Source organism: Denticeps clupeoides, chromosome 15, assembly GCF_900700375.1.
Source record: "Denticeps clupeoides chromosome 15, fDenClu1.1, whole genome shotgun sequence".
Classification (NCBI taxonomy): domain Eukaryota; kingdom Metazoa; phylum Chordata; class Actinopteri; order Clupeiformes; family Denticipitidae; genus Denticeps; species Denticeps clupeoides.
In genome coordinates this window covers 11,797,789-11,817,724 of record NC_041721.1, presented here as the reverse complement: position 1 = coordinate 11,817,724, position 19,936 = coordinate 11,797,789, and the positions used below count along the sequence as shown (strand labels likewise).

The window sequence follows — 19,936 nt, the reverse complement described above, 5'->3', positions numbered from 1 at the left end:
TCTCTTGAAAAGAGAAATATGTTGTGTTCAAACTTCCTCATTTGCAAAAATTGAAAAATTTATTGTCCTGACTTGGACAATTGCCTTACTCTTACATTTACAAATTAAATTTATGGAATTTATCAGACGCTCTTATCCAGAGCGACCTACAATCAGTAGTTACAGGGACAGTCCCCCCTGGAGCAACTTAGGGTTAAGTGTCTTGCTCAGGGACACAATGGTAGTAAGTGGGATTTGAACCTGTGACTCCGTAGTCTTCTGGTTCATAGGCAAGTGTGTTACCCACTAGGCTACTACCATCCCGCATACTCTTGCAGGGGACTAGTATGCAGAGAGAAGAGTACATATTAGGCATTGTGACAAAATCAAACAAGCTGAAGAATGAGTCCACACTCTTACCCACAAAACCTACAGAAGGATCAATCTTTTGTATTGTATGTTCTTTTTGTTGAAGTTTATTGACCTTCATGTGCATGTGTACCTGCATTACCACATGACCTCTTTACTATTTACATTTTGCGGCCAGGACGGCAAAAGGAGAATAAACCTGAAGTTTCAGCACCACGGACAGCTCCCCACAAACAGTGACTGTGGTAGTACTGTGTGTACTGGAGCTGTATTACTGTGTGTGTGTGTGTGTGTTTGTATGGGTTGCGTGGAATTTACATTTATTTTATATTCATGATAAACAGAGCCCATTTTTAATTGTCATGAAGAACCTTGATTTCTGGATGTTATCTTTGCGTGTGGCTGTGTGTTGCAAAGCTGTGTTTCTGTCCGCTGACCTCGCCAAAGCAGCTTGGAAGTTTGCATTCCACGTGAGTCTTTTGCAGCTCACACTTCAGAAGCCAGTGCAACATCCTTTGACGCTCATTCCAGCTGTGGATTTCTACCGAATGGCTAATGCCGGGGTAGCAGCTTAGAGTAACATTCATGAAAACTAATAAAATCAAATCACATCTCTTGCCACTGATACACAGTTTTTTTTGTCAGTGAAATTCTTGTGTACAAATTCCATAGGAGCATAAGTGAACTGTGTTCTAATTTCCTTTGTAATGCGTAAAAAGTTCAGAATGTAGCTTAATATGCCAGCTTGGTTTAATAAAATGGATCAGGCCTTACTGGTCCAGTACTTTTGGAAAGGGCCTGTAGAACTGAGACATCGTTCAGATTTGTGACATTCCATCAGAGCTTGAAGGCACCATCTCCAGCTTCTTAAGACCTGTTGAGGGATGTGCTTGCTCTTCCACTGAAAATGGGATGAACAGACAGATACAGTGCAGCCCTCGGCGCCAGCCATCCGTCAGGCAAAGCCCCTACCGATTATTGCTGAATTGTTGAGATATGGGGTTAAAGAAAAACCTTCCGAGTGGATCATGACCACCCATCTTCAGCCCTCAAGAAAAGAATGTAATATGCGGAGGTGAAGAGAATATTGAAAAGTAAAAGAAGATTGAACTCCCATTTGTTCGCTTCAGTGTTCGCAACACCAGTAACGGCTGTGAGATCCGTCATCAAACACGGAGGAAATAATTACACAGCGGAGGGACTTGGATAAGAGGAAAAGAAGAGAGAGGAAACTTGCAGGAGCAGGGGAGGAACGGGCGGTGAGCACTTCCATTTCGACACACGCTCGTCCTCCTCCACCCCCTCTGGGGGGAAACTGATCTGCTTTTAATGAAGTTGAAGAGGATATAAGTCACAGGGGGTCTTCAATGTCATTGACTTGTCAGTGGCGCCAGCACTGGTCCTCAGCTCCCTGTGTCGGGGTGTCTCACTATGATACCCCTCCAAAGAAAGGATGCACGCTGGCAAAGCCGTTAATGCTGTTACATCCCGGCGGGATCGGCACCTGCTCATTGTTGAACGTTCAAACCGAATTTCCTGTGATTCTCTCTAGTAGACAATACAGTTTTCTCTGGAATAAAAGTATGAAGGTATCTGATAAATCGAACTACGTTTCTTCTTACACTTCCGTTATACAATATATTCTTTCATAAAACATGTTCAATCTAAATTACTATTTTAAATGACCCTGAACATTTGAACAGCAGTGAGTGTCTTTGTGGAAGACATCATGAACAGTATTCATAGCTTATCTGGAAAACCGTCGTTAAATTATGTTAATTACAAGACAAGAATGACCATTAACATATCAGAAATCAGCACCATAAATCCATGAATAACTTATAGTGCAGTAACATTTATATATTTTTGTCACGTCTACGGCCTTACGGGGGAAGGAAGCGCAGAGGTCTGACATGCTGGGAACAAGTTTTATTAATAAGCAATAAACGCAAATAAAGAATGGCGCGGTGGCCAAAAACGGGAACTAAAGGAGAACAACACAAACAAACCCGCAGGCGTGTGGCGATTGCCAGAACTCAAAAATACACGTTTACCGAAACCAGGTCAAGTTCGTGCAGAGAGTCCACGAAAATGTCGTCCCTCTCGAAGGGGCGGAAATCTAGCGGTTATATGCGCCGTCAGGATTGGCCACCGGTGATTAGCACAGCTGCAGTCAATCCTGATAATTTTATATTTTTGTTAATGCTGCCTTAGTAACTACTAACTACTGATGGAGATTTTAAGGGGTTACCAGTGTAAGAACACCACGAGTAAAAACTAAATGGATGCTGCGGCCCTTCGCTATCCAGCTCTATAGAAAGCTAATGATTCGTTTTAAGTAGTAAGTGGAAGTTTCTGTATTCTGGCTGAAAGGAGGTCAGGTCAGCTGCCATTGCATGGAGCTAATAAGCAAGTAACAAGTATTGAGTTCAATAACCCAACTTTCAAAGTGTAATTCATTATTAGTGAACCATATTAAAATTATTTGAGTACAGATAAAAACAGTTGCACTGTTTAAAGAAGCAGTAAACTGGCCAAATTCACACCAGTACAGTATCTAGAACATCGGTTTTCAATGCATTTCCTGGAAAAGCAAGGAAATAAATTACCCAAAACTTTTGAACACTTATGTAGATGCAAAATCCACTGGTACTGTAGGTAGCTCATATTAAGTTGAAGAGCAGATATTTGCCTAGGTGCTCTGTGTGTGTGCATGTTCTCCCACTGTTCTCTGTCTGCCAAAAAAAGTATTTCAGTCAAATCTGAAGTAGAGAGTGGGTCATGTTTTCCACGTGTATACACTGTTTTCCCAACCGCCAAAAGCATGTAAAGAAAAATACATGTTGGTGAAGACCTGGTTTGTGAGTTTTGACAGGAAGCAGAAGAGCACCCCCTACAGATAACTGTTGGTAGGTTTGGGGATTTGTACAGGAAATGCTACACTAAAGACACATACATCTATAGTGATCTGAGAGGGTGGCCACAAGATGTGTCTGCTCAGTGTCTGAATTATGTCCAGGCAATTCTGATGAATGCCTTTATAGCTCCAAAAATAGTTAATGGCCAAATTAGAACACTTGAGAACTCAAAAGAGGAAAAATTTCAGCTGGACCAGCATTCAAGTCAAATGAAGAATAAAGGTTAATGGGTTGATGTTGGTCACGTTGGGGACAGACATCGGAGGACCTGGGCACCGTTAGCCTCAGGGTACTGAGGTGTGGATTCCCTTGATTATAGTTCTGGTGATGAGGGCTAGTGTCCATATGAATGCTGTTAGATGTCCTGTCCTTGCCTAATTTTTCTCATCTATACTCAGACAGTACTTTTCATCAGAGTTTAATGGATCCATACAAAATAAATTACATAAAGTACAACATTAACAAACAGAAATAAATAAGAAAATGAACATATGCCATCATGTCACTTTAGCAGAAGGATAATATTAGGATCATAAAAATGGAGTCCACCTCACAGTTTGGATCACACACACTTTATTTTTTCCCCTGTATTTTCAAAGAGGACCCCCCCTCCAAAATTTCTATGAAAAAAACACAATATGCTTTTGGTGGTGAGGGGTGGGAGTACAATACGCAATTCCAGTGAGCTGCACTGAAACACTGACTATACACACACAGATATCAGATTATAGATGCTGATAAATATTTATGTATTTTAATGGGTTACACGCTATAAAAATGTGATGAACGTTCTGGGGGATCTTCTTCATCTACTGTCAATCTAACAATGCAAGGACGTATTTCACTTTCTGACTTTTAACATATGATTTCAACAAGGTTTTCTATAGCAATTATAAGGCTTGTACATGGGTTTCACTGAATTACGACATCAATAGCAGGTGAATATTATGATTGCCAGGGCCATTTCCTGAATATGATTCATTTGAACGATATTGCACAATGAAATGGCTCCTGACAGTCCCTTTAATTCACTTGCAGTTTGCTAATATTTAGCATTGGCTCACATGAATCACTATTTGGGCAATAATAAAGGAACAAAATAGTATTTTTTAATGTTTCTGCACAAGTGTTCTTGATTTATTTTAAGATATTAGTATTCATGACTTGCATTTCCTTTAAAATATGCATATGCAAAAACTAAATTCAAACTTATTTTTATGAGATAAGGCAATTTGTCTTCAGTGATTCCTGAAACAAACCTCTTATTAAACAGGGCTACATTTAAACATTAACTTGTATTATATTTGTTGGTGAGGTTAAATTGCTGTACTTTCACCCTGCATTAATAACTTTACTAGAACGATATACACAGATTTAAACAATAATTCATTTATTAAGGCTAAGTGCATAATACCATGTATCGGGCCTAATGTGTTAATGGTTAAAAAAGTTAATATCAAACTAAGGTTTTTAAAAGATTTTATAATACAAAAAAGTAGTTTCCATTATCACAAAATAATCCTGGCACAAAGTAAAATACCTAAAAATTTATTTCAATAATACTTTACATGCAATGAAACGTTATCTAGAACAAGGTAAAAAACAATAAATTATAACATAAATTATTATAAAGTTTTATTCATCGGTTCAAGTAGGTGCTTCTACCTCTAATGTTTGTTTTTAATCAATTATATTCTGATAATCTTTTTTATTAGAATTATTATTAGTAGTAGCAGAAGTAATATTTGTAGTAATAAACTGATGACGTTGTAGTACTAAAGCCACTAGGGAGCAGTATTCTCAAAAAAACTAAAATCTGCGTTATGTCTGAGAATATATGCACAGGTCTACAGAAAAAAAAAATCCATGTCCAAATTTTGTATCATTCCAACAGAATACTTCTGAGGGTCAAATGAACTTAGTTCATTTATGAGCATGTTGTAATAAGAATGCAGTTATAAATCCACAAGGTTAATAGATAAGACAGACACTGACTGAACACCTCATATGAATATCTGACTGTAATGAAACATGAGATCCCCTTTCCTGAGTTCTTTGAAGGGTAAAGATTTAGAGGAAAAAGAAAAAAAGAAACATGGAATCGTCTATATCCACAACTAGTCAGATTTTCTATTTGTATTGTCATAATTATCCAACTGTATATAGTAACACAATATGTCTGTTATACATATTTAAGGCAATACATAATTGGTATAGTCATGCAGATGTCCTAATAATGTGATTTGATCACTGCTGTATGAGTATACTTTTGTGTGTATGAGTGTAAACTATCTATTGCTCAGAGATATGGTGCAAATTTGGTATTATTCTTTGAAGCATATTTTGCCAGGAATACAATAACTCTCTAAGGCCCATAGAAATACAGTGTTTGCATATGGTATACTGTTTACATTCAACTGTACAAAATTGGTGTCATTTGTATTTTTTACATTTTAATAGGTGTTAACACAATGCAGCATATAAGATCAAGTGCAATATACAACAATTAATTAGACTAGTAATACATAGAGGACACAGGGCACGGGGACAGCGTAACACAGCGGAATACACAATCCACCCGTCAGTGTGTTGGTCTGTGTTTTGGTGGCCTTTCCAGGACTCTGGAATATGATAATGCATATACAGACAAATCCCTGCAGAACAATGTCACCTGCACTAACATCAGTGCAATTCTAACATTTAGTTGCTTATTAAGCCAATACGTTGAGAGGAAGGATAACTCTCTAGAGCTTGTTCATATGCACACCCTCCCTTTCTTTCAATGTCTGAAATATGCCAGATGTCATCATTTTACATTCTTTCCACTGATACCTTGTATGTCTGAGGTTGCACCATGTAGTTTAGGCTACAGTAGCAGGAAGTCTAATTATATTTGTTGCTTTGGCAGTTTTGTATCCACCTGCAAACCACCCATGTGTACCTGCAGCATATTTAGGCTATGGAGGTGTGTGGTGGCATGTGAGGTCTGAAAATAAGCCTAAATGTTGGTCTCCCGCTGCATGTTATCCTCTGTTTTCTCAGAGAGGTCCTCAGAGGCCTGGCCATTGGCATCAGTCTCCTTCTGGTAGGAGTTGGTGTCTGGGTCTGTCTCTACGGCCACAGCTGGCTTGTACATCTCCTCCTTCTTCTTCTCCCGTTCAAGCAGCCGGTAGTTGATGGCATTGCCAATGAAAAGCCATATACTTGCAAATATCACCACGGCACCACAGCAGAAGTACATGTACTTGTAATTCTTAGTGACGTCCACCAGTTTACCTGCAATTCAACAGAGGCGCGATCAAGAAGGTTGTGTAACGTTGACATTTAATGAATCCATTATAATTGGTTATGGTACCATGATCATAATAACATTGGATAATTACCTGCCAGTGGAGGGCCTATCAACACTGGGCAGCACTCAACAATCGTGGTAAGTCCCACAGCACTGGAGAAGCGCTGGGCACCAACCAGGTCCATCAGCGTCTCAAACAGCACAGCACTCACCATGCCGAAGGCAAAGCCAAAGAACACGGCGTAGACCACCATGCCCGTGTAGCTCTGCGCCAACGGACAGAGGATGTGGCAGATGCCGTTGTAGAGCACTGCGAAGCTGAAGAAGTACTGAATCCGTGGGCGCACCCAGCGGGAATTGGCCACCAGGCCCATGCTGGGCCGGGCAAACATGTCGACGAAAGCGAGGATGGAGAGCAGGAAGGCGGCTGAGTACTCATCCACACCCATGTCCTTAGCATAGGGTGCCAAGAAGACGATGGGCGCAAAGAAGCCTACAAACATGATGACGTTGCCAGACAGGTAGATGAGGAAGCCGCGGTGTTTGAATAATGAGAGGTCCAGGTACTTGTTCACAATCTGCCAGCAGTTTGGTTTCTCTGTGGTGGTTGGGGTGAGGGTTGACGCTTCTGGATCTTTCTTGGCTTTGTTGGGAGGGGGTCCCAGGGGGCGCATGAGACATCCAGCTACGCAGCAATTAAGCAACAAGCCTCCCAGGATAAGGAAGCTGCCACGCCAACCAAAGGAGTTGATCAGGTACTGATTGAGTGGCGCCAGGGTGCTGAGGAACACTGGGCTGCCAGCCATGGCCAAGCCGTTGGCAATAGGTCGTTTCTTGTAGAAATACTTCCCAATCATGGTCAGAGCAGGCTGGAGGTTGAAGGCTAAACCTAAACCTAAAGTCATCAGAGGTCAACAGCAGTCATGTCAGTGATATAATCTGTCTGAGGGAGAGATTCCATCATCACATGACCCAATAAAGTTCTCCAACCCTAATCAAGCGGTTGAACCAGGATTATGGGGATTTATCCGCACTTACCTCCAATCACACCAATGCACATGTAAAGCTGAAAAACACTGTTGCAGAAGGACGCTGCAATCATGCCTATTGAGCAGAGGATTCCCCCCATGATCATTATAGGACGGCAGCCATACTTGTTCACAAGTATGCTGCTTATGGGACCTGAGCAGAAGAAACAGATTCTCATGACCATATAAAAATAATAATAAAGAGAACAAGGTAAACACATAGCAGACTCTTAATTTCTTAAGAGGATTAGTAGAAACCACCAAATGTGAAAACTCCAAGACTGAAAATGTGCACGCTGGCTAGAAGCAATATGGTAAAAAAAAAAAAAGAGATGTATTGTGCTCTTGTTTTAAATTTCTATTAGTACATAGGCCATTTTGGAGGATAGCCATGAATTTAGGGAAGTTGAAAATGGTAGGATGAACAAAAATTCTGCAGAAACAAACAACCAAAAAAAAGCAGATTTTGCCTGCATTTTTCTGCTCTTTGTCACATTTGGATCTTTATTTATTCCTTTGAAACCTGTCGTTTTTGGCCAAATTTTTTATTACTACCATTCTCCTGTATGAAGGCATTGACACCATTGTTAGTTGTTTTGGAACACTGGGCACTGGTTTAGGCAAACACCTTTGTAGACCATGCAGCCTATTAGTTTGTATTATATAATAGCCTGGATTGGGACAGGACAGAAAGAAACACCAGCTGGTTCCAGGAATTTGGGTGGTAGTAGCCTAGTGGTTAACCAGATGAACCAGAAGACCCAGGTTCAAATCCCACTTACTACCATTGTGTCCCTGAGCAAGACACTTAACCCTAAGTTGCTCCAGGGGGACTGTCCCTGTAACTACTGATTGTAAGTCGCTCTGGATAAAGGCGTCTGATAAATGCTGTAAATGTAAATTTGCACGTATAGCCCACATGCTTCAGGGCATTTGCATTGGAAAACAGTACTGCTGTCCTCTGCTGAGTAATGCATGTCACGATCAGGACCAGGCTCATAAACTGCACCTGTCGGCAAGCTTGAAACCCCAAGTACTGAAACCAGCAGGGACAACAAATCCTGCCAAACCAGCAGTGGACAAGAATACAATGTCCAGCCATCACTGAGTCAGGGAGTCCCACTCAATTCCCAGTAATCCCTGTACCATCTGTGGTGGAAACCAAAGGGCACAATGCATAGTTTCCTTGTTGGCAAATTCCCCCAGACACACTGTGAAGCCGTCATTCCTCCACACTCAGATCTCTGTGGGAGAGGACATCTGCTACATTGTTGAGATGTGCAGGGACAATGACAGTGTCCAAAGCAACTTTTAGCTACTTCTATGACTACATTGTACAAATCTGACTGAACCAACACTTTCAGAATGGCTGGTCAAGCTGAGAAGGCCAAGCCTGCCAACCATCTTGTGTGAAGTGGGCCACTGATGCAGCCAATTAAAAAGCACTGAGTAACCCGGTTTACAACTCAGTTAGGACTAGCATCCTTCTCCTCCCCCCAGTTTCTTGCACACTATAATATAGCATTACATTCAGAGATTTTGGAATGCATTTTAGGTTATAAATCTGAATGGAAAGCCCGCTCATTAATTAAACAAATCAGTTTAAATGCCCAGTGCAAAATTGTCACATTTATGTTATTATTATTTTTTTTATGATCCAGAGACGTTTTGTTTTTCTCATTATTCTATTTACAGAAATCCTCCATCTAGTGTTTAATGCTTGGTGTTAATCTAAGTGGCTTAGTGTTGAAACCGCTCTAATTGTAGTTAGGACTAATTGTGGCAGTGACTCTGAAGCCATGTGACTGGAACAGTGTGCCACAGTGACTTGAATTCAAAAATGCAGATAACAGATCTGTGTGTGGTGAATGAAACATCGCCTTCAGTGTTGAGGTGGAGCTGTAAATTCCCTCTTTCAGTAACAGTGAACTTACCTGCACTCAATAAAAGTAAATAAAGCAAAAGTAACACTGACTGCCCTGCAGAATTGTGAAAGCAGCGATCAATGTCCACTTCATACTAGCTGAGTCTGTCAGCCCTTTCAGGCTGATGAAATAATGCCCTTCATCCTGCCCCGTTTCCTGTGAACTTCATGAGAAATGTACACTCCACCCGTCTTGGGAATGTTGGATTACTGACATTTCTTCACTGCAAACTAGACTTGTAAAAAAGGAACACAAATCTGAATTACCAACCACACAATTGTCTCACACACTCACATTCCATAACATGTATTCCTAACCAGGGTCGCTGGCTGCTGCCTACCCACCCCCCGGGGCTGTGGTGGCATAGTGGGTAAGGAAGTGAACCCATAATCAGAAGGTTGCTGGTAAAAATCCTGAAAACTGCACCCTGATCGCATGCCCACTGCTCACCAAGGTGATGGGTTAAAAGCAGAGGACACATTTTGTTGTGTCACCGTGTGCAGTGTGTCACAATGACAATCAAAAGTAGCCCTTTTTTGAGTACATTTTAAGTACAAAAGGTGTTTGCAGCTTGTTGCCTGGAGACAGAAAACACGGGCTGCATGAATGCACAGCTATGGTCGCCATGAACAGTCGTTACTGTGACATCAAGGTGCTGCCAGTCACATGCACACAAGAGTTCTAATCACCCCCAGTCAATGCTCATTTGGTCGGTTTTCTCCCTCACTCCCTTGTCTTGCGTTGTTCTGTTGAGTTAAGACTGTTATGCTACTGACTTCTCTACATGTTTATGGCCATCGAGTCTGCGTTAGGAGAACGTTGGGCTAAAGGATAACTTTATGCCCAGTTTTGAGGCACTACAAGCGTATAACTTGCTAATAAGTAATATATGTGTATGGGAATTAAACAACGGGCTTGGTTCACTCATACAGTGTCATCCTCCTCAGTCCCTCCTCAGTCCCTTTGGAAATCCATTGTTATTTCAAACAATGTTCCTAGGGTCTGAACTAGTTATATGGACCAAAGACAGCATTTCCTACTCTGTTACCCCAAAATGTCAGTTTACTCAACTGAAAGTAAAACTTTCAGTACACATCATCACTGTGTTCAACTAGAATTTAACACTTACATCTGAATACGTGATGGTATAATTTTACCCGAACACCCAGGATTTTGCACACTTTAATAATCAAAAAAAAAAATTTTGCTTACCCCCAGCATACATAACTGCAAGCATGATGGAGGAGATCCATGCCACTTGGCTGTATGAAGCCCCAAATATGTTCTGGATGTCCTTGAAGAAGACAGTGGTGGCTTTGGGGAAGGCATAGGAAAAGCCTATAGAGATGAACGCTCCACAAACGACAGCCCATCCCCAGCCTCCATCAGGTGGCGGAATAGCAGGAGGGCCTGAAGCAGGGGGCGGCATCTTTATCCCTGCTCACTCTAGATGGGAACAAGGAACAAAGTAAGTTAGAAGCAATTACAGAATAATTTAATGAAAATTACAGGAACTAAAAATGCAAAAAAGTTAGTTTTCCAAATGAATGAACGTGCATCTATTTTATTCCAAAGCCACTTGTCCATGTCTGAAGCCATCCCTTAATTCATTGCCATGCTATGATCCCTGACAATGTTAGATTCTAGAGTTTACAGAATTATACAGGCATAGGCTAATTTAAACTGGCCCATGACTAGATTTCTTCAAGACATGTCTCCTTATAGTATATTCAAAAATTCATTTGGTCTAGACTGGATGATCATGAAATCAGAAGGTTGCCGGTTTGAATACCCGAGCTGCCATGGTGCCACCAAGGTGCCACTGAGGTGCCACTGAACAAAGCACTGTCCCCACACACTGCTCCCCGGGTGCCTGTCATGGCTGCCCACTGCCTCACCAAGGGTGATGGTTAAAAGCAGATGACACATTTCGTTGTGTCACCATGTGCTGTGCTGCAGTGTTTCACAATGACAATCACTTATCTTTCACTTTGTAAAATATTTCTTCTTATTATTACAGCACCAATTTTTACAAGGGGGGTGTCAAAATAAATGTGTAATTCACTGAGATAAAGTTTATATGTTTAAATATTTAATTTAAGAATTGCCATTAACACAACATTTGTGAATGGCATTGTTGATGCCTTCAGCATGTCTTTTTTTTTAAAAAATAAATAGCTATTAATTGATTTCAAACTGAGTCATAATTAGTTAACTAATTATGATTAGTTTAATCATTTGACAGCCCTAGTTTCTACACAATCGTGCAAATGAAATAGTGTGAATTTGACCCCAATATAATCCTCAAACCTGACATGCAGGTCACCATATTTAACAACTTCCACCTACATTCTTCACCTTGGCAGCTACACCCACCACTACTAAGAAGAAGGATATATGACCTGAGCAACTAATGATTACTAAATCAGAACCTTTTCTTTTCGTTTACAAACCAAACATTCAAAGCAAGAATTTTATCAAAATTGAGTAGGCACTGATCTCTACATAAGACAAGCACACAAAGACTTTAACAACATATTCTTCTTTAAGGTAAGAATACTAGCTGTAAATGATTAATTCATGTATGCAAAAAAGTTACGTTTGCATATATGTCGCTAGGCTACTGTAACTGGTACAAAAAACAACACTGTTGCCTGAGAGAACAGTTATACTCCTTTATTAGTAGTAATTTACTGTCATACAATTTCAGACAATTGTCTAGCTATCTCAATCTCAACTAATGCCAGCCAAGCAAATTCCCCATAATAATCTTACTGTTTGCATGGTTATTTATTGTTTTACTCAGCTTCCTGTAGGGCAGGTACACACAGGTAAGTCACACACAAAAACACATGACCATAGGACTCACCACTATCGGCAATAGTCACAGCTTTTTTAAACGTCATCCGACCATGGACAAAGCCTAGCCAGGTACTCCACAGGCTTCACATCAGTGAATGCCTCAAAGTAATGGGAACAGTTAGAATGGCAGCTATTTGGAGACCTGCTCCTTTCAAACGCATCAACAATTAATAGCCACACATGTGATCAGACTGCATGCCTGTACAAGTTTAGAGGTATCGTTTGCGTCCAGGCTGTCACCACAACAAATTAAGTACCACATGCAAGTGCCAGGCAGTATCCTTAGGAGGTTCCCAGTTGCCCCCATAAATGCTACATTTTTTGTATATATCTGTGTATATATGAGTTTCTGAATTACAACCAACATATACTTCTATATTTATCCTAATAATTAAATTAAATTACATTTTGGTTTGAATAATATATTTCTGAGCTAATAAAGCCTTTAATATGCATGTATAATGAAGTATTATTTACCTCATCATGGCAATACTGTATACAGGGTGGGCCATTTATATGGATACACCTTGACAATCCAATACAATGGCAGCACATTGAACACATTTTATAAGTGGTCATAAACTTGTAAATAACTCATGAAAGAATAAAGTTATGCTAAAACCATTGTTTTTGTTGTGAAATTACCAATACATTTGATGTGTCACATGACCCTCTTCCAAGATGACCAACTTCAAAATGCCCACTATGGTCACCACCCATCATGAAAAGTTTGCCCCCTCACATATACTAATGTGCCACAAACAGGACGTTAATATCACCAACCATTCCCATTTTATTAAGGTTTAGCCATATAAATGGCCCACCCTGTACAGTAATCTGATTAAATGCACATGCATTAGCTGTGTATGAACACAGGGTCTCAGGAACTAATCTTCTTACATGAAGCAATATGACTATGTTAAACGTATGCTCAGTGAGGCACAACTCACACATGCATCACTAAGGACTAATGTTGTTTTAAAAATTTCACAAAGTAAATACTTTTAGCATTGTCAAACAAAATCTTTATTACATTTGTAGAGGAAAGAAATAACCTCTATAAAAGTGAAATTGGTCCATGTTTTACAGGCCTACAGGCACATCCTCAGTTGTTCATCGCATCAGTACAGGTCAGTGTTCACGAGGAAAATCTACTACGAGCAGAAAGATGCTATCTTAATCTGGCCTCATGGAATCAGCTGACAAAGCAGAGACAACTGGCATCAGAAGGGGTGTGCGCCACCTTATCCAATCACAAGCCGGAGCAGGCCTTGTGAAATGGTTTCACAGTGGTGGGTGCCGCTGTAGGGTGTTGAACAAAGCTCAGGTGACTTTTCTTGTTACATGATACTGGCCACACACACACACACACACACACACTCAACCAAAAAGGTCATTGGATCCAAACAATCACAAACATATCACATGATATTATGCTCTGTGTGTGTGTGTACTGCAGACTTGCTAATTCTCTCCAGTCATGTAGGAAGATCCTAAACGTCCTTCAACAACAAGCGTCCAAGGGTAGCCTGGAAATGACTCAGTCTGAAATAGTCATACATTTTTAATTTCTGTAAAACAAGTCTGCTCTCCATCTTAGCCACCCTCTATATGCCCGTGATAAATACATGCATACCAATACCGTATCATACCATATCATAATGTATTGGGAGTATGGTGACAAAGGCCATTAACTTTTCCAACACAAAAAATTCAGTACCCAGATATGAAGTTCTTTAAGGTCTTTACATGCCAAATAATGTAAGATTTGTGGGTTGAACATCCACATAAGATTATCAAACAACCTGTCACGTAAAACCTTTTAAAACCTCAAGAGGCGATGGTGATTCACTCTAGTGTCAAATCTGCCATCCTTAGCTTGTGTAGTGTAGATTGTAGACTGTATTCCCCTCCGTTATGCTGAAGGTAATGTCACAATCTTAATAACAGGTGGCGGGTGAGAGGAAAGGTAAGATGGTAAAAATATTTACAATCCAAATCAGTTTTTCTGTGCACACAACCTCCCAGAAAAGTTTGCTACTTTCATTTTCAAAGTCACACCCACAGTCTCCTGCAATCATTGAAAATGGATCCTATTGACTGGAGAAATTTAATTTGCACATTTAAATGGTCATTTGGTCAACTTTTCTTTATTTATAGCTAGTTGGATATGGAAAATTTTATTAGCGTTACTGTTGGGATGCAGTTTTAAGCATGGTGGGAGCAAGGAGGGGGACAAAATTGGACCAGTGCGGGACCCTGGCAGATGGTGGCCGAGGCTCGCCAAGGTTGGGATGTGACGCTGCAAAGACCCCTGCAATTTCTGTATAGCTCTACACTTGGTCAAGGGTCTTTCTCCTCCATCCTGGCATACCAACACCTGTTCTGTTGCCAGCTGGTCTCATCTGAAGGTGTCCGGCGTCCGACACTGTAAATGATTGGAACCTTAACTCATTTTATTGTTCACGGTGGTCGCATTCAATCGGTCTGCACTGTCTCCCACACGTGCAGCTCCCACCTTGTCTTCTCCCATAACTCTGTGATCACATGGGAGAAGCCTACGTCAATCTGGCCATTATAATATACTGGTGAAATACTGCCCCCTATCCGGTGGAGTATAAAATGACTGGGTGGCAAATCTTACAGACTTAACTTTTATTAACCTCAGATGATGTAACGACATTAACCACGGCTTTACTGGCACCTGGACTTCCTAATCTCAACCTTGGCTCCACTTACACCATGCCTGAGCAGATGCATGCCCTTTTAGATGTTGATCTTGTTAGGTGCCTCATTGAGTAGCATCATAACTACATGCTATGTATGTTTGTCTTGAAGTTTGTGCTAATATGATTAATTATTTATCAGGTTAAACTTTAGGGGAAGCTCAAGAGTGCTAGCTTGTGGCAATGCCTTGTAAACATGTGTTCCTGGTATTTGAACTTTTTACTATTCTGTAATTACAGAATAATAAAAGGTTACCCTGCTGATCCGGTTTGCCGCAGGCCGCAGGCAAACTCTGGCATGGTGTAGCCTCAGCCCACACATAACTCGTGTCACCTTGGTTAAAGGCACTGCCAGAAAGTAAATAGCTGGATGGGCATTACATGCCACACAATGAAAGTGAGACGTCAAGGACACACGTAATGTAAATGAGGAACAATGATAAAAAAGATGGTTGAAGGACCATGCTGAACATTCAGACAATGGTTTATTTAAAAAAACTGAATGCGTACAAGCAAATAATGGCCATTTAAATAGGAATAGCAGCAGAATAGCGTTGATTAATTTGCATAATTTGCATTTTACAGCTAAGATTCTGACTTTGTTCTGGAATTTCTGAGTTCTGGAGTTTTCTTCAGTCAATTGTTACAATAATGTATTATTATAATAATAATTATTATGTATGATCAGACATTTTAGACAGATTTAACTTTAACTTTAAACCACATTACATTAGCAAAGTAACTTTTTGTTAACAAGCTTGTGATCCACTAAGCTACTACAACCACATCTTCCCAACGTGCAGGTATTTTTCTGGTTCTTACAAAGTGCAACACTTTACTCTGCTTTAGTCCTGATTTTTCAGATGTTAAGTAATGTATTTAGTCATGTATTATTAGATTTAATTGGATGTGTCTTGCAGTTCAGACAGCACCACTCTACCAGTCCTAATCAATACGTGCAATAAGTCAGAGTGACAAAAAACACAGGACAGGAACTGAAATTCTTGGTTCCCACCTGTAACTACCTGGACTGAAATGATGCCTTTATTGTGCTCATAGGCAGACATTCCAAAAGCATGTCCTTTCTTAAAAATAAAAATAATTAAAAAAAACAAGCACTTAACTTCAACATGTGATTGTTTCAGCAAAATATTACACTGTCTTAGACAAATATATGATTTTGGTGTGTTTTTCATGTTCAATGGCTGCGAGCCAACTAAAGCACTGGATTTGTTTTAATCCCAAGGTATCGGTTTTACTGTAACAAAGGACTATTGAGAGGCCTGGTGCACTGTGCTACCAACCCAACCTACCAATCATTTATGCTACAGCGTGACCATTTAAGTGATTTAAATAATACATTTAACTACATATTAATTGCCACACTTAAATGCTCTGCACCACTTTGGGGCAGTGGTGGACAAGCAGGTAAGGAAGCAGATCTATAATTGAAAGGTTGACGGTTCGAATCCCAACCTGCCAAGGTACCACTGAGGTGCCATTGATCAAAGCGTCCCCACACACTGCTCCCCGGATGCCTGTCATGGCTGCCCACTGCTGACTGTTTTTTTAAAAGTGAAAGTGAAGTGATTGTGAAACACTGCAGCACAGCACATGGTGCACACAGCGAAATGTGACCTCTGCTTTTAACCATCACCCATAGTGTGCAGTGGGCAGCCATGACAGGCACCAGGGGAGCAGTGTGTGGGGATGGTGCTTTGCTCAGTGGCACCTTGGTGGATCAGGACTCGAATCGGCAATCTTCTGATTACAGGGCCGCTTCCTTAACCGCTAGGCCACCACGTCCCCAACACTAAGGGTGATGGTCTGATGGACGCATTTTTCTAAATGAGAGAAACAAAATACCCCATGTATATTTGTACTTTTACGTAAAGCAGTAGTACTCCTAAGTACAGTACATTGCACAACATGGTGCTACATAGACGGTTTACAGTCACTCACACAGATTAAGCAGCAGCCCTTGATTAAAAATGTGGTGCCTATGGACCTCAGGAGCATTATCTATCATGTGAAACTGGGGAAGAATTCAATCTTCCACAATAACAGACACCTCACATGTCACGGCATGCACAGTTAACGGCATGCACCAATAAACAAAAAGCACTATGCAGATGCTTCAGACCATCCAAAGGCTTGGGGTAATTTAGGAATTTAAAAATGTTTTTTCCATGAAAAACATGAAAATAATAAACAGTAATTGACAAACTCTGAAATTAACCGAGATCATTAAAAAGGTTTTCTAATAATGAATGAAGCTTTTAAAGTGACAGACTTATGGCTACAAACACAGCACTGGAAATCAATTGTCCATTCCTATACGCAGATGTTCCCTCCTTAACAGACGTTTCCAGAGTCAATTACTAGATGAACAATTCCTGCGGATTCATTTTACGTCTTATTCATGAACCAAAGAATTGTTTTCATTCAAAAACTGGGACATTTCTAAACTTCTGTTGTGTTTTTCTGATGAATGGAAGGCCTGGGATTGCAACTGAAAGAAACTAAAGGATTTCCTCAGATGAAAGTTACCCTACAGATAATCATTATCATCAATAATAATAAGAAGAAGAACAACAGCGTCCCGTTGCTCCAGTGATGCGAGGTGACCTGTCCCGCTACATCCGGCGTTAAACCGGCTTACAGGACACGCGTAACGCGTACAGACTTTATTTTTATACTTTACTCCCAACCAATTCACCGTTTGCCATTTAAAGGACGAGACTTTTACCCACACAGACATGCACCTTGTCGTTTAAGGTTGTCATTTCCTCCCCTCCCCTGGCACTCCCAGATATTGACTCTGGAGCGGATCCGGCTATCCTGGCGACATCCGGAGTGTCCTGCTACGTGGATTCTGGGGACAGTTGTGGCGGATCCCGGAGCGCGCCGGGACAGTTTGCCACAATTTGTTAATTCCACAACAGCCAAGGACACTGGACGAGCCGGACGCTGAATAAACGATGGGACGGTGATGGGTCATTTCCAAACGCCACCCCGCCGCCACCAGCCCCCTCCCTGGCGCATCACCGGCCGGCCCGGAGTGACCGGTCCAAACGTGCAGACCGAGGACTGAAAAACAGGCTGACCGATGAGCGCGGTTACCTTGGCGAACGCTCCTTGTCGCGGTCCCCTGCGCCTGACCTTGTCACTGCTGGCCGATGGCTGGTCCCAGAACGGTTTGAATTGAGCAGCCGTGACGTCACGGGCAGGGGCGGGCCGTCGGTACGAGCTGCGGCAGCGCGGCGACACCGGGTCGTGAGTGAAGCGGACCGCCGGTCAATTAGACCGGCTGCCAGCAGCCGCCCTTCGGTGTTGCCAGATCGCGACAAAGGTTCCACCTCGAACGTCTTTTAAATACACAAGTGTCGCCATAACAAACAACAACTTTATAACAAATAACAAACAATACCAACTTTAAACCAATACACTGGCAGGCAGGACACAGACAAACCGGATGCTGCTCATGACAGTACCAATCAATTTTTTTTTTTACAAACTTGGCTTGAAAACCCAAATCCTGGCAACCCCGCATTATGCGCTCCCTCAGCAAATCCGCGCATGGGGGGGCTGGGTAGGAAAAGTGCGAAAACGGTGTCCGTGGAGGCGGAGGGGACGTCTGAAGCGCCCTCTGACGTCGATAAGCGTTGCGTCCCACGCCGTCGGAGGCGAAACACGGCGCTGGGTGTTTTGTCTAAAGACGGAACGCCGCGCAGCTCGAAATAGGTCACCCCTCTTCATCCGGGGGGCGGGGCCGCGGATTATTTCCAAGTTAAAGCCGGTGTGATGACGGTGACGGGGTTCCATCCAACCGATGCAAAGGAAGGCATTCAGCAGCAAAGTGTGGGATTTCGTTGCCCATTCACACGCATTCTTCAACGTCCTCAAAGAATTATGTCATAGCCACATAACGTTAGGGCACCATTTAAATAATAAGTATGAACTGATCACTGCTGGTAGGCGGAAATAGGGCACGATCATTGCAAGGCCTCAAATGATCAGTGCACTGCACGGGATTAGAACGCTTTTGCGACAACAAATGGCCCAAAAACTGGAAGGCCAAAAAAGCACTGTGATACTTGCCAAAGGACGGGTTACTAAATTCTGACAGGGTGCTCAAATAAAAATGTAATCTTGCTAAAATGTAAATGTTGTGGCAATGAATTAATGCTCACCTTTCACAGTACACCTTGCAATTAAAGCAGCACAGCAGAAGTGAAAACAATAGAAAACACAAAACGGATTTTTAAATAAAGGAGATGTATTAAGATATGCTGGGGCAGTGGTGGCCTAGCGGTTGTGGAAGCGGAAGGTTGTAATCAGAAGGTTGCCGGTTCGAATCCTGATGCACCAAGGTGCATGGTGATGGTTAAAAGCAGAGGACACATTTCTCACAATGACAATCACTTCACACTGGACCATATGCAAACAATGTACATTACTGACTGCACATGAAATATAATGCACATCTTGCAGGTGCAACTTGTGACCTTTCAGATCCAAAGTATCATATAATACAGGGTTAAAAGAGAGAGGTCAGGCAGGTCATGAATAATGCAGGCATGTCTGAGGGAAACAGATGTATAATCACTCAGCATTTTTTATGGAGTAATTATCTCCCAGCGTGTAAATCAAACGAGGAAGCAGTCAGGTCGTTCCGGCTGTTTCAGTCTACAGTCCAATTTACATGCAAATGCCAACTTCACTTTTGACGTGTGTTAAAATTATCCATGAATATATAATGTGAAAAGTCTCCTCGTCTTCAGTATTTCATTTTTAGGCCAACGACACAACGACATCTCGACGTGTACTTCGTACA

At 41.4% G+C, this 19,936-nt stretch overlaps 1 protein-coding gene across 4 annotated transcripts; it reads right to left on the bottom strand.

Annotated features, from left to right (window-relative positions):
• Window positions 1–3,822: 3,822 nt before the first annotated feature.
• LOC114764771 (monocarboxylate transporter 2) lies at window positions 3,823–18,838 on the bottom strand. 4 transcript variants are annotated; one of them, XM_028954687.1, is made up of 5 exons: window positions 18,223–18,838; window positions 10,724–10,957; window positions 7,597–7,740; window positions 6,650–7,453; window positions 3,823–6,542 (listed from the first exon to the last, which is right to left on the bottom strand). In XM_028954687.1, exons 2-5 carry the CDS (start codon window positions 10,938–10,940, stop codon window positions 6,265–6,267), a joined length of 1,443 nt encoding a protein of 480 aa, XP_028810520.1. In that variant the 5' UTR covers window positions 10,941–10,957; window positions 18,223–18,838; the 3' UTR covers window positions 3,823–6,264. The 4 variants fall into 4 exon arrangements, with proteins under 4 accessions (XP_028810520.1, XP_028810522.1, XP_028810523.1 ...); XM_028954688.1 differs by lacking the exon at window positions 18,223–18,838 and adding an exon at window positions 12,381–12,998 and having other exon boundaries at window positions 6,265–6,542; XM_028954689.1 differs by lacking the exon at window positions 18,223–18,838 and having other exon boundaries at window positions 7,597–9,741; window positions 10,724–10,794.
• Between the last annotated feature and the right edge of the window lie 1,098 nt (window positions 18,839–19,936).